This window comes from Danio aesculapii, chromosome 19 (genome assembly GCF_903798145.1).
Source record: "Danio aesculapii chromosome 19, fDanAes4.1, whole genome shotgun sequence".
Taxonomy (NCBI): Eukaryota; Metazoa; Chordata; class Actinopteri; order Cypriniformes; family Danionidae; genus Danio; species Danio aesculapii.
This window is the reverse complement of record NC_079453.1, coordinates 28,503,808-28,518,807: the sequence shown is the minus strand read 5'-3', so window position 1 is coordinate 28,518,807 and position 15,000 is coordinate 28,503,808. Positions and strand designations below refer to the sequence as shown.

Here is a 15,000-nt window from a genome sequence, read left to right as displayed (position 1 = left end):
CCGAATATTCAGAGTAGCATGGTAAACAATGTAGGGAGCGTGTTACAGGTTGTCATTGTTTAAAAATAAACCAATGTGAATATAAAACCAACTTCACCTCAGTAAAGCAGGCGGAATAGCTCTATTTACTGATGTTTTGTTGTTGAACTAAATAAAAATCTACATTATTGATGCTGTAAAAGGGCCCTTATGAAACTGAAAACAGTCCCATCAATCTATCGCAGGAAGATTTCAGTGGCTGAACCACACTTCTGTGCATATAACCCATTCATAACAACTCAATCTACATCAGCTTTGCGTGAAGCTAAAATAGTTTTAAAAAAGATTACCTATCTAAAAGAAATACTTCAGCCATGGTGTCATCCTTCCTCCAGTGTGCAAAAGTAACTCCAATATTGATTCAGGTTTTTAAAAAGTTTTGAATCAGCATGATTTTACCGCTCACGCTCTCTCTCTCGCTCGCTCTCCCTCTCATGAACGCGCATCACGTGTACGCACAAACGGCAGATCTGCGTGTAAACAGCAGCGCATTAGTTCAAATCTACATGTGAAATGTCGGCCTGACAATATTTAATTGGATGAACATTTTTTTGTCTTATACCTTACCCAAAATATAAAAATACATATAAATACATTTAGATCATTTACTTTTATAAATACTATTTGAATGTGAAGAGACTTTCAACCAGCACAACAAAAAAATGTTTCTAAAGGCAATCACCTACTGCACCTTTAAGTTACAGCAGTAACTTTAACAATGTTAAAAAACAAAAACAGAAATTTTGCCACCATGTCAAACATATTTTTCAGTTGCTCACTTATCACAATCAAGGCCTATCCTATTTTTCGCTTATTTGTATCTGTTTAACTCAAAAAATGTCCTTACACAAGTAGAGCAAGTTATGAATGCCATTTCATGTTGACTTTAAACACTCATTCACCACCTCACACACATTTCTGCAACACTGTGTAACATTTAGCAGTGGGACGTTCTAAAAAAGATCAATTTGGAAGCCAAATTTATACAATAGATAGCTTAATTCAACATATAAAGAACACCCAATAATAAAGGTTGGTGTCCAGTATTATGAGCATCTCATTTAAGATGTTAACTCTGTCAACCGCACTGCTAAATGCATTTATGCACTTACCTTGTTTGTTTAGTCAAATCTACCTTCTCTGCCTATCAATCAGACAGATATCAGCTGTCCCATACACAGTAAAGCTCATTTTATTATATTGAGGTCAACCTAGGTGGTGCTTTGTCCTCTTAATGAGCACTAAAGGGTGTTTGAATCTGTGTGTGTTGGAATGTAAAGTTTGGGCTGATCATAAGGGCATGAATATTTAGTAAAGCCATGTGCCCCCTTAAGTCCCCTATCAGGTCATTTGATATTTTGAATATCTGCTTAAAAGTTGTGCTTCACCATTTACTGTTTCTGTTGGATTGATGTTTTCAGTGCCACCTAACACTTCTTCAACCCGCGCATGTCTCCTCTCTACTCTATGAAGTTTCTTTACCATCTCATCCCTCTCGCTCCAGTCTTCCGCAGCTTAATCCTCCCTTTCTCTCTCTTCTCTCGTCCCTCACACCCGCGCATTCTTTCTCCTCCGCTTCAGGCCAGTTTTACTGCTTTGATTTTAACTTCATGACAGACGGTTTGTCTTTGTTGTTCTTGGGGGCACATGAGGAACTGTGCTAATCACTGACTGTCAGCTAGATTGATGAAGAGCGGCTTTATCATTGGCTGGTCCACCTGAGCTGATTTACGCCGCCAATGATTGAATCTTTTTATTCCTCAGTTCATTTCATTGTGCTTTGTTAAAGAGTAATTAACTGCGGCCCTGGAGTGCCAGGTTGTCGTGAATCTAATGTGGTTTTTAGCAGCTGGCTTGCTTTGTCGAGCCGATACGATATCGGTTTTAGTTTTGTGCCCCCTTGAGAGTCTCTGGCAGTTGGCAACAAATCTTCAACAAGTGCTTGTGTTCTTAATTAAAGGTTATTCGGGGACAAATCTCCAGGCTGGAATTACAGTTGAGCAGGAACTAAAGCAATTTATCTTGATGAATGGAAACCGAGTGTGAAGTAATATTCAAATGTGAAGGATTGTGTTCATTTGGGACTAAATGTTTTTTAAATGAATTTGCAGCCCTGAACTAAAGTTAATTTAGGGATTAGGGGAGCACTACATTGTTACTTTAAAGACGTCCTCTTTAAGATATACTGGATAGACTCTTCATGACTTTAAGAAAGGCTGTTAAAGGACCTATTTAAATTTTCAATCGGGCTGAGGCTGATGGATGGTGCATTATCTGTTGGCCAAACGGACGAGGGGTGACTGTGTTTGCCAAATGCCGACACAGCGCTGCCAGCTGAGGCAGGGATTAAGGACTTAACATCTTTTTTTCGCTGTGCCTCTATTAGTTAACAGTCTGTGATTATCAAACAGGCAGGAGAGAGGGGCATTTAGCACTACGATGTCTCAGGGAGGCCGTAAATGGATCTCTTTCAGGTGTATATGATGTGGCCTTGTGAAGGGAAGGAGCTGCTGACATGGTAGTAGTAGGAGAGGCGTAATTACATCTTGCATGAACTTTCTGCAGACGGGACGGATCTCTTTGCTCAGGGTGGCACTGAACATCATGACCTGCTTCTCGTGAGGGGTCATTCGAAAGATTTCCTGGACATCCCGCCGCATGTCTGCAAGGGATATATAAAAAAAAGACAAATGTGAGAACAGATTAAATACAGGAATGGAGAAAAGGGCACTCTTTTATTATCAGCTGTCAGTCAGTGCCCGCTCTTTTCTTCCTGATCATTGCGTCTTGTCATTGTATGCAGTATAAATGCAGACAATCGGATACGGGTCACTTTTAAAAGATGATGTAAGGGTCATCAAAAAAAAATCAGATACAGTCACAAAATCTAAATTGATCATCAAGATCTGCAGTGTAAATACAGACTTAGTTATCATCGACCAATGAGTACAGTTCCATTTGTTTCTTTTAGAAAAAAGTAGGTGATTTACTTTATGTATTTGACAGACTTTATAACATGTTTACATTTTATACTGAATACAGCCATAGTCTCATAAAGATTCTGCTTACCAAGTTGCTCCAGCATCTTGTCACACTCATCCAGAATGAAGTGCTTGATGTGGCGCAGGTTGAGACTCTTGTTGCGGGACAGAGCTAGGATCCGTCCAGGAGTTCCCACCACCACATGAGGACTCTCCTTCTTCAGCACCTCCTCATCCTTCTTTATGGACAAACCACCAAAGAATACTGCCACCTGGGGGAAAGAGACAGTGTGAGAAGACAAACAGAGGAAAAGTTTGTGTACAGTATGTTGAATAGTATCAGTTTTTTATTATTAAACTCCTGACTTTAGTCACCACAAAAAAAAAAAAAAAAGTTAAACACTAAAGTCTAACTGCAAGTATTAATTTTATTGATAAATTTTTTTATCAGTATGGATTTTAGATGTTCATAATCTACTCTATTGATAATATTAATGATGTTTGAAATCACTCTTAAACTGTTTTTAAAATGTGCTTTCATTATATTTATTAAAATACTTTTTATTTATCAGAGCATGGAAAAAAGCCAAACATGAAATACAAATGAATAAATAATATTATCACATCTTTCAAAATGCTAAAATTTTGACTTTCATCAAGGAAAGTTTATTATCATTACCCATGTTTTAAACTGAAATGCATATTTTTCAGGATTCTCTGATGACAAGGAAATGCAAATATACTTTATACTGTCACTTTTCATTTAATATATCCTTGCTGAATAAAAGCACTGAATAAAAATCTCACTCTGCCCAAATCTTTAAACAGTAGTAGTAAATTATTTATGTTTAGTTCCAAATATTGTGTTGGAATAATGAAATTCTCTGTGGAGTGACTACATTTTCTTTTCAATTTAATTACATTTATATTTATAGAAATACAAAAACACTTCACTACATTATATATGCCTTTACTGTTACTTTTAATTTAATGTATCCTTGCTAAATAAAAGCATTAAATAAACAATCTTACTCTGCCCAAATCTTTAAACAGTAGTGTAATTACATATGTTTAGTTCCAAATCTAGTGTTGCATTAATAAAATTCTTCTCTGGAGTGACTACATCAATTTAATTACAGCTTCAAAAAAATCCTCTTCCTGGTATTCCAATTCAAATTTGGACTTGACATCTTGTGGAGCATGTCCACATTTATTCATATCAATTTATATTGCATCAAATCTCCACTATAATGAGGATTGGAACATAATTTTTTGTATACATTTCCTATACATCTTTCTAGTCATTCTGAAACAGGCATTGACAATTCTTTATCTTATTTATATTATGCAAATAAAGCAATACAGTTAGACAGAGGGAAAAAAACATGTAGAGCGAATAGTAATGGGACAAAACAAAACTACACAAGCAACGGTCAAAAGTTTGCACATATATACTTATAAGTACATATATAATATACCAACATCTAAGGAAAAAATTAACTTAACTTTTATTTCATTTTTTATTGTTTCCCTTAGATAAACATTTTCTTGAACAATCAATGGAGCAGATTAACTTTACAAAATTGTAAAGCCTGGGTGTCAAACTCAATTCTTGGAGGGCCGCAGCCCTGCAGAGTTTAGTTCCAGCCCTGCTTCAACACACCTATCTGTAGGTATCAAACAAGCCTAAAGCACTCAATTAGTTTGATCAGCTGTGTTTAATTAGAGTTGGAATTAAACTGTGCAGAGCCTCCAGGAACTGAGATTGACACCTGTGTTGTAAAGTAACACACAATACATTATAGTTACAGACATTTATAATACACAAATAAATAAATACATTCCACAACAGCAACATCTTTCCCAGGAAAAATGTAAAAAGCAAAAATGTAAAAAACAAAAGATGTTTTTTTTAATTTTTTTTATTTTACCTTGACACTGGGCATGTACTTGGAGAAGCGCTCGTACTCTTTACTGATCTGGAATGCCAGTTCTCGTGTGTGACACATCACCAGCACTGACACCTGGGTGAGAGCAGTCCCAAATTGAAATGGCACATAAAGCAATTCCAAATTATTTTTGTAATTATCAAGTAACGCAATAATGATAACATAAAAATTATGTAAGACTGTTAGCTTTGTGTTTTCAGAGCTTTTAAAAGAGAGCTGTTACCTGACCAGTCACTGGCTCCAGCTGCTGAAGGGTGGCTAAAACAAAGACAGCAGTCTTCCCCATTCCAGACTTGGCCTGACATAAAACATCCATCCCCAAGATGGCCTGAGGAATGCATTCATGCTGAACTGAAAAAAATAAAAAATTAAAAAATTAAAAAAAAAAAATAAAAAAAAAAAAAAAAAAAAAAAAAATATATATATATATATATATATATATATATATATATATATATATATATATATATAGTTATAAATATTAAAATGTTATTTTGATTTCAAACAGGAAAAGGTGGAAACATGCATTGATCCGGGATGCATTACAATTTCCATCTGATATTTATTCATATTAGGGTGGTATTAATATAATATAATATAATATAATATAATATAATATAATATAATATAATATAATATAATATAATATAATATAATATAATATAATATAATATAATATAATATAATATAGGCGACGCAGTGGCGCAGTAGGTAGTGCTGTCATCTCACAGCAAGAAGGTCGCTGGTTCGAGCCTCGGCTGGGTCAGTTGGCATTTCTGTGTGGAGTTTACATGTTCTCCCTGCGTTCGTGTGGGTTTCCTCCGGGTGCTCCGGTTTCCCCCACAGTCCAAAGACATGCGGTACAGGTGAATTGGGTAAGGTAAATTGTCCGTAGTGTATGAGTGTGAATGAGTGTGTGTGGATGTTTCCCAGAGATGGGTTGCGGCTGGAAGGGCATCCGCTGTGTAAAAACGTGCTGGTTAAGTTGGCGGTTCATTCCGCTGTGGCGACCCCGGATTGATGGGGGAACTAGGTTGAAAAGGAAACGAATGAGTGAATGATATATAATATAATATAATATAATATAATATAATATAATATAATATAATATAATATAATATAATGTAATATAATATAATATAATATAATATAATATAATATAATATAATATAACTATTAAATATAAAATCAGATATTAAATAATATATCACATCTGTTCACTACTTAATGAATGAAGACGGATTAGGAGTGAGAAGTAAAGGAAAAAGCATGTTGATGGCCCATAAAATTTCAGCCATAATCTCTGTGTTTGTATACAATGCAGCGAAGTAGAAATACCTTATTTTTAGCATGCTTAATCACAGCACATCCTATAATAATCAAGTTGGGGCAGTAGTTAGAAACTAGATGGTTAACTGAACACATTTGACCACATTAGCATTTACTCTATGATATCAGACTGATCAAATGCATTTTCAACAACCAACACCTTGGAAGAAACAAACTTTCACGTGTCCTCCGTTCTAGCGGTCTTGAGTTTTGGATCTGAACTTTGGCGGTTGATGAGGGAATTATGTGCAAAAAGAAAGCTCCGCCACCTACTCAATATTCAGATGGAATGGAAACACATCAACATACTAAAATAAAAGTCTCAGCAACTTCCGGTTCATGCAGACTTTAAGTCCCTGTTTGTTGCCCTATTTAGTGCATCTGATTAAAGGTATAGCAACACTATTTATGAGCAGATGTAGAGGAGCTCACCCTCAGATGGATGTTCAAATCCGCAGTCCACTATCGCTCTTAGGAGTTCTGGTTTGAGAAGGAAATCTCTGAATCCTGAGGAGTGGATGGACACATATGACCCTTTGACACCTTCTTTTCTGATGGATGTGATGCCATCGCTGTGTCCAAGGCCTGCATCCCCTGCACCACCAGCATCAACCTCATCCTCCTCATAGTCCAACAGCTCGTTATCAACGTCGTTCTCTGTCATCCTACAGAGAAAATACATCAATTCAATTTAAAGTTAATCAAACTGACAACATCTCTTCCTATCAAACATAATTATATTAAAGGAAATTTTATCTTATCTCCTACAATATTAGGTGTGTGTGTGTGTATACGTGGGGTAATGCTAAAAGTTTTTTTGTGCATCAACAGTAGAAAAGTATTTTTTCATACTTTAGTCTAGGGCAGGGCGATTAATCAAAAAGTAATCGAAATCAACATTCAGAACCAATAATTGATAAAATTTTTACAGGTCAATTTTTTTAATTACTTTTCCTACCGCGTGTGGAGTCACGTGACCCTGCTCTGTTAAGACTGATTTATATTTCTGCATCAAACGCACGGGTATAGTCCGGCGCAGACTGTGCATGGTCACATACCCACAAACCTCTCGAAAAATGTAACTACACGTTTGAGTTACATTGAGGATGACTGGAAGCTGCGCCAGAGATGCCTTGAGATGGCATATTTTCCATTACAATAAAATTATTATTTACATTAAAACATTTGTTTACAGAAGATTCAATAAATGCACTGTTTAAAATATTATTTACAGGATATACAAAAGTTATTTATTAAGAAGAGATTTACTTCTAAAAACATTGAAAATAATTAATTTTGTTTGTAAAAGTGCAAGTTATTTATTTTTACTTTTTGTATAAGAAAAAAACTGACTGTTGGTTTTAGGCAATATGTGATTTAATTTCAGTTTTTCAACGCTGATGTTCAGTAAATAATCATAGATAGTAGATGGTGTGTGTTTCCTTTAATTATTTTAATAAGTAATGCACCCTTCATTTCAAAAATCTCTCACTTGTAATTTGTGAGCATATTTACTGTACAAAACCTGTCAGTGAACTGTGACGGCAAAAAAAATAAAAATTAATAAATAAATCATTCATTAATCGTAATCGACTTAAAATTTCAATTAATAGATTTTTTGATCGCCCTGCTCTAGCGATATGGCAAAAATGCAATTTCGATAATTATTTTCCATATTGAACAATTTTGATATATATTTCAATATAAGTTGTTAATGCTTTCAGATTTAAAAGAGTATCCCAACAATGACTGAAGGCAGAAAAATTAGAAGGTCTGTTAATTGGCATAACATATTTTCGACAGACTATTTTCAGTGGCTGAAAATTTGGTACATCTCTAATATCAACTAGGCATGGGCAGGTATAAAATTCTGACAGCATGATAACCTTGGGTAAAAATACCACAGTTTCACTGTATTGTGATTACTGCTCTAAAATATATTCTTTTTAAATGTCTAAGTAAAAAACAAAAACTTTTTTCCCGTTTAAACACACTATATTTTATTTTAAGAAACATTTAATGTATTTTAAAGCACTAAATATGTCAGGCTAAATAATTAAAATAAATCATTGACTTCAGCTGTCTTCATTAGTTTCAAAAACACAGATTTCTTTACTATTTAAAATGGCATCTTTGGATATCTTTTCTGCTGTAGATACTGTTATCATAAAAAACTACAAAAAAAAAAAACCTAAATAAAAAAAATCTTACACATATCTTAGGAACAGTATAGCAGAAAAACCTGGTGATTTTAAAACCTTGACTTTTCCAAACTGCGGTATATCTTGAAAACGGGTATCATCCCATGCCTAATATCAACACACTTTTAGATTCCCATTGTTGCACATTTCTGCAGTGTGATTGGCTCTTAGATCAATACAGAGTAAAAAAAGTCCAGAGCTTAATATTGTTATTGACATCAATTTTATCGCGATTCAATATAATATCATTTATTGGCCCAGTTCTACATTAGTCCTATGTAATTGTATTTTTTTCTGAGAAAAAAATATAAAATATCATTTATTTTTTTTTACTATGATAAAAAGAGACACGCTACAATGTCATTTATTGAAACCACAGCATATTTACCAAAAATAGTGTCAAATTCAGAACAAATTTCTCCATTTGTCAAGCAAGTTTTTAACATTAATTAATAAATAAATAATTGATTGATCGCGGAACATGTAAAATCTTTTGACATACATGTAATTTCAAAAAGTGTGTTTGTTTACTTTGTATTCGATTTGTTTGTGTAACGTTAATATATACACAAAAGCTAAGTACTTGTAGCTTTTCAGCAACTATTAATAAAGATAATATATTAGGCAAAAACCCCTTTCTCCACCACTACAACTGCTAAATAATAACATAAATTTAAAGATAATGTTTTATGTTAGCCCACACACCAGTCATTAAACGGTTATGTCGCTTTAAACTAACAAACTATTTAAAACGTAACACATTAGCAAGTTAGCTTATCCATTTAACGTTAGCCCAAAATAGGCAGCGTGTGGTCAAAACACTACGACATTACATTCATGTGTGTTTTATGACGGAATATAAAGGTTATTATCACTTCTCACGCCGATTACGGTTTTTGTTAGTATTAAATAATCGCAAATACCTCGAAATACTGTTTGAAGCAGTTAGATTTGACTGCACCTGCCAGATAGGTTGTCTACAACGTCATCAACCCACGACGAATCGACTGTTTTGAAGAAGGACCCCAACATGTGGAACTGTCTTGAGTAAAAACATCTCCGTTTGTACAGAAGTTGGTTTGTTTTTGAAATTAAAACTAGCGTAAATATCGCAACATTTTTGCTTCGGTAATATTGAAGAGCACTGTGTTGACGCTTTTATAAGTAAGTTTTATGTAAATACGCTTCGAAAATTAACCATGGTTTTATCATTGTAAAACATAAATAACCGTATGTATGTGTGTATGTATGTAGTTTTTATAGATTGATTGATTATTAAATTATAATAGGAAACTATATATAATACAATATAAAATACATTTATAATACATTTAAAAAAAATAATAAATAAACATTTGTATATCTAATTTAGAGTAGCAAAACATAGTGAGTTTGTAGTTTTTACTTGATTTACTACAATAACTATTTTTTTGTTTTATTTGTGGTACCGTACTATGGTTAATTTTTGTAATTGGTGAATTGCTTGATGATGACGTCTAGTTACTAAATTTTTTTTCTCTCTATTAAGAAATGTCGTGTTTTAAGGGAGATGTCGACTTTTGTCCTGAATGTGGAAACATTCTTCCACTACCTAGCAGGCTAAATACGATCACCTGCCCACGATGCTCCTTTAAAATCTCTGTTCAAGGTAAGAGAAAGATTAATATGTCATAAGTAATTTCTAAAATATTTTATGAGATTATATATTTGACGCTATTCAGAAAGGAAGTTAAGTGAAAACTCAGAGTATGTTAACCCTGAAATGAGAGAAACTCTGGGTTTTCTGTTTCAAAATGGCAGGTTTGTCAAACTGGAGAAAGCAGGCTAAGTTAAGCCTGTTTCTGAAAGAGAGGTAATTTTAACTCCGAGATAGTTACCGTGGTAACTTACTCTAAACCTAACCTGGTCAGGAGCAGGTTTTATTCTCTAAACTCTGAGTTTCTGTCAGTCTCCTCCCTTTTTTTAAAGACTTTTTTTAAGCGGTATTTCTCGCCTTAGCCTTAGTCATTCATTGCCTACATTTCAGTCACACAAAGAACAAAGTTACAAGAATGGTTTGTGCTTTTTTTGGGAACATTACAGGATTCAGTACCATAGTTTTAAGTTTTAGCATTGATATTACTGCAAAAAAAAAAATAATAATTAGCCTAAATTCACTCACCTTCGACAGGGACATGTACTGTAACTAGATTAATCGGATTTACTCGTTCTAAAAAATACTTTTAGTACTGCTTACATTCTAAATGTCATATCAACCTCTACCACTTAATCAATAAAAAAGGCAGACACACAAATGCAATGTTAAATCTTTTAAAAACTTCATTTTAGACATTTTATCTTAAACTGATCAAAGTGTGTAAAAGTGGGAACCTTAAAGTAAACATTTCCACTGAACATTAAGTGAAGGTTATGCATTCTTGTTTTGTCAAATTTGTTGTAGAAACTATGCAGTAGCCTAAGTAAATGCAATTACATTTGAAATAACTTCAAAATTACGGCCAATCCCCCACTTTTTCAAGTGAAAAGTGTATAAACATCACACATAACATTACTTATTTTATTATACTTAATTATTTGAATATTATAAATGTAAACTTACGCATTAACTTGAGCAGCTATATTTTTTCATGCTAACTGTCTCTGTTTCACTGATGCAGTGGTGTTGCTTTTTTAAATATATGGTCATATTTGCTATAACTGCATGAGTACATCAAGTTCAGCAGGAGAAAAAAAATGCTCTCTTTCTTTCATTTGTTGCCAGGGTGACTTGTAAAATCTGCACTCCATTTATAATGCCCTTTTATAGTTGTGGTGTGCATACATAAAGCTGCGGTCACACTGGACTTTTCTCTCTATAGACTTCCATTCATACACGCGTGAATGCGTCAGACCGGAAACGTAAGGTCATGTGGCAAGTTTCGCAGTTCGCTGTGTTGGAAAGTTCAAGCTTGGTGAACTCTGACCTGCGAAACTGCATCACATGATTGCGTGAGACCAATCGAAGGTCAAAACATGACCTCTCTGGACAGGAATTTAAAACATGGAGCAATCGCTCGATTTTTTTAATGTCTAATTATCTTGTTTAATCCCGCCAGTGTCAAATGACAGAATTTCGCAAGCTCAAACTCTAGCTTAAAGCTGCGGTCACACTGGGCTTTGTGTGTGCGAAATTCTATCGTTTTAGACATTAAAAAAAGCAAGCGATTGCTCCATGTTTTAAATTCCTGTCCAGAGAGGTCATGTTTTGATCCTCGATTGGTCTCACACAGTCAAGTGATGCAATTTCGCAGGTCAGAGTTCACCAAGCTTGAACTTCGCACCGCAGCGACCTGCGAAACTTGATGCATGACCTTGCGTTTCCGGTCTGACGCATTCGCGTGCGTATGAATAGAAGTCTATGGGAGGAAAAGCCCAGTGTGACCGCAGCTTAACTCTGAATTAGTCTACTCTTGACTTGATTGACCTAACTCAGATCAGCTGTTCTGAAACCGAAAACTGAGTTTTTAATTTCTCGGTAAGTCAACTCAGAGTTCAAGTTTAAACTCCGAGTTGGTTGAACCTCCTTACTGAAACAGGCCCATTATGTTTATGATGATGATGCTTTTTTTTTGCAAGTTTATGTTATGATCCAATATTATGATTCTCTTTCAGACTTCACAAGTCAAGTGATCAAGTCATCGGTGATGTTTAATCCTTTAGATCAGAGCTCTGTCGCTGTTGAAAGTGCAGAGGATGCTGAATTGAAGGGGCCAGTGGTATGTATATACAAAAAAAGTGATTGATTCGGAAATATCATTAATTTTCTTTGTAAACTTTTTTCACTTGTTTTTCATCTTCTGAAAACTTTTCATCAGATTGACAGGAAATGTTCTCGCTGTAATAAAGAGGGAATGGTTTATCATACAAGACAGATGAGATCTGCAGATGAAGGACAAACTGTTTTCTTCACATGTATACACTGCAGGTAATTAACACGGCATGCTCATATACCCTCTGTGCTCTTTTGTAGTTTTGGAGTTACTTTTTATATATAATTTTTATTTTACTTTAAACTTACTAAACTTTATCCGTATAGAGCAAAACCCATTAAAGGTTTATTGGACTTGCCACTGTATGTAAACACAGGCAATAAAATCTTGGATATGATTTATAAAAGTTAAACTGTCCGGAAAAATACAGACACACTTGTGTTGTTGACGATTAAACATGAATGCATTGGAAACATTTGGTACAGCACCCAAACTAAACGTTATTTGTTAAAGCTAGTTTTTGAGTTGTCAGTGTCTTATTTGAAAGTCAAGCTGTTTATATTAATAGTTTTGATTGTTCTCACAATTTTACATTATTACATGTTTTAAAAATGTAATAAAAGTAATGATTGTACTTTTATTAGTGTCAATGGGTAGAATTAAATGCTGTTTTTGAAAGTGTACTGGCTGGAGATATTATAATTGAATTAATAATCATTTAATCATACAGGCAAGGGAAGTTTATTTATATCGCACATTTCATATGCAATGGATATTCAAAGTGCTTGACACACAGAAGAATTAAAAGACACAAGAAAATAAAATGATTAAAATAATTAAAAATGATTAAAAACAGATAAAAATGTGTTAAAACAGGTTATACAAGAATGAAAAAAAGAAACGCATAATAGTATGATCTGTCTGACATAGCACAGCGCTCATTCAGCGAAGGCACAGATAAACAGATGTGTTTTCAGTCTTGATTTAAATGTGCCCAATGTCGGAGCACATCTGATCATTTCTGGAAGCAGGTTTGACTGAATTTTTGGAATTTCTAATTTACTTGATGCTAATGATCTGTTAGGTTTGTATTCAATGTATTCGGTGAGGTCTTAGGCCATTTAGTGATTTATAGTTGTAATACTTTAAAATCGATTCTGAATGCAACTTTCTTTTTGAGTATTATATAATAATATATATATATATATTTTGTTATAGGTTCCAAGAAAAGGAAGACTCATGAGAAATGTGTTTCTGCTGCTGTTGTCTTTTACATATTTTGCTAGAATTTAATTGTGTAAAATAACGTAAAGGTTTTGTTTGTATTCATACTATTCAGTGCTAATAAAAAAGATCAAACGAATGTATGCCCATCTGTTTTCCAATCTAATTTATAATTTTCGTTATATGTAGTTTCTAATAAACAGTATTTATAATTTTAAATAAAAGTTTATATAAGAAATACGGGTTTCCGAAAAGTCCCTCCTCACACACGTCGTGTGAACCAATCAGCCTGCATGTTTTAGCGATCACGTGATCATACAACATGGCTTCACGCTGTCCGAGCTGAATGTCCAGATGACTGTTCATGAAGAAATACAATGATGTGAATCACTTAATGCACTATTTTGTGCTCCCTAGCGCCTGTGAAACAAGGTAAGCAAATTGGCTTTATATTAAACCTAAGCTTAAAGCGAGAATGACTACGATATATGAAACATACATTTTCTTCGCATGAACTCAGGGCAGCAAGAATTTAAAGCTATCAATTGTTCAATAAATGCTCATTTCAATTTATTGTTGTTGTTGTTACCTACGATATCAGTGTGTTTATGTAAGTGTAACCAATAAGGAGGGTGTATTATAACACCTCAGTCAAAGATAGTAAACAATATGACTCCGTATGACAGGTATCTGATATAATGCAGGTCATTTTTTGTCTCTACATTTGCCCGTTTCTACTGTTTACAGATGAAACTTCGCGTTCAGCTTCAGTGTAAGAACTTGCATGAGTATCTGAAAGAATTGACCCCAGAAATCCTCGACAGGCTCTACAATCACCCAGCAACATGTCTAGCAGTATACAGGTCCTTCTGTTTTACATACATTCATTGCCTCATGTTCAAACTACTTGCCTAAAAAGAGCTTAAACAACACAATTCTTGAGATTTCTCTGGGACAACTTAACACATTTAAGTGAACATTAACTTAAAATAATTAAGTCAACTTCATTGATTTGTGTTGTGACAACACGAATGCATAGTGTGTAACTTTGTATTTATTTTCATCTGAATAGATAACCCATACTGTACAAGCAAGTGACATTTATTTGTAAATTAAAAAAAAAAAATTTTTTAGTAAAGAACAGTTCTTGCTTTGCTGTAAAAATGACTTTTAAAATGATAATTTCAATGATATTTTTGTTAGGTTTTTTTTAACATCAAAATAGTTTATAAATTAATGTTTCAAAATAATATTTTCCAGGGAATGTAATACAAAATCAGTAGTATTTATAATCCATTTATGATCTATTAACCTCTTTTCTTTACAACTAAAATTGTTGTAAATCATAGGTTCAGTCTTTCTTAAAAGACATTTAGTATATTATTACTTAATCAAAAAGAGAAATGAAAAGAAAGGACTTATATTAATATATTATGAAAGGGTAAAATAATTGTATGAGGAATGCGTAAAACATTATTTTAAATACTACAATATAAAATACATATTTTAAAACATGTTTTACTCTTAA

General features: G+C 33.7%; 3 protein-coding genes across 3 annotated transcripts in view; 2 read left to right on the top strand and 1 right to left on the bottom strand.

Moving 5' to 3' along the window:
- The window catches only part of ddx39b (DEAD (Asp-Glu-Ala-Asp) box polypeptide 39B), an 18,478-nt gene extending 8,961 nt beyond the window's left edge, over positions 1–9,517 (bottom strand). Inside the window, exons 1-6 of the mRNA XM_056479174.1 lie at positions 9,423–9,517; positions 6,731–6,963; positions 5,193–5,320; positions 4,952–5,044; positions 3,109–3,292; positions 2,583–2,701 (exon numbers count right to left, since the gene is read on the bottom strand). Coding sequence (XP_056335149.1) covers positions 2,583–2,701; positions 3,109–3,292; positions 4,952–5,044; positions 5,193–5,320; positions 6,731–6,962 — 756 coding nt within the window. The 5' untranslated portion in view covers position 6,963; positions 9,423–9,517. The remainder of the gene's footprint in view (positions 1–2,582; positions 2,702–3,108; positions 3,293–4,951; positions 5,045–5,192; positions 5,321–6,730; positions 6,964–9,422) is intronic.
- On the top strand, positions 9,502–13,530 carry polr1h (RNA polymerase I subunit H). The gene is made up of 5 exons (XM_056479176.1): positions 9,502–9,663; positions 10,028–10,147; positions 12,151–12,254; positions 12,354–12,463; positions 13,467–13,530. Exons 2-5 carry the CDS (start codon positions 10,030–10,032, stop codon positions 13,489–13,491), a joined length of 357 nt encoding a protein of 118 aa, XP_056335151.1. The 5' UTR covers positions 9,502–9,663; positions 10,028–10,029; the 3' UTR covers positions 13,492–13,530.
- Positions 13,531–13,782: 252 nt separating this feature from the next.
- Positions 13,783–15,000, top strand: part of gtf2h4 (general transcription factor IIH, polypeptide 4) — a 16,600-nt gene continuing 15,382 nt past the window's right edge. Inside the window, exons 1-2 of the mRNA XM_056480399.1 lie at positions 13,783–13,904; positions 14,220–14,335. Coding sequence (XP_056336374.1) covers positions 14,220–14,335 — 116 coding nt within the window. The 5' untranslated portion in view covers positions 13,783–13,904. The remainder of the gene's footprint in view (positions 13,905–14,219; positions 14,336–15,000) is intronic.

Coding starts and splice junctions, on each gene's coding strand:
- polr1h (XM_056479176.1), top strand. CDS start 10,030: ATGTCGTGTTTTAAGGGAGATGTCGACTTTTGTCCTGAATGTGGAAAC. Junction 10,148..12,150: donor CTTTAAAATCTCTGTTCAAG/GTAAGAGAAAGA, acceptor ATTCTCTTTCAG/ACTTCACAAGTCAAGTGATC. Junction 12,464..13,466: donor TTCACATGTATACACTGCAG/GTAATTAACACG, acceptor ATTTTGTTATAG/GTTCCAAGAAAAGGAAGACT.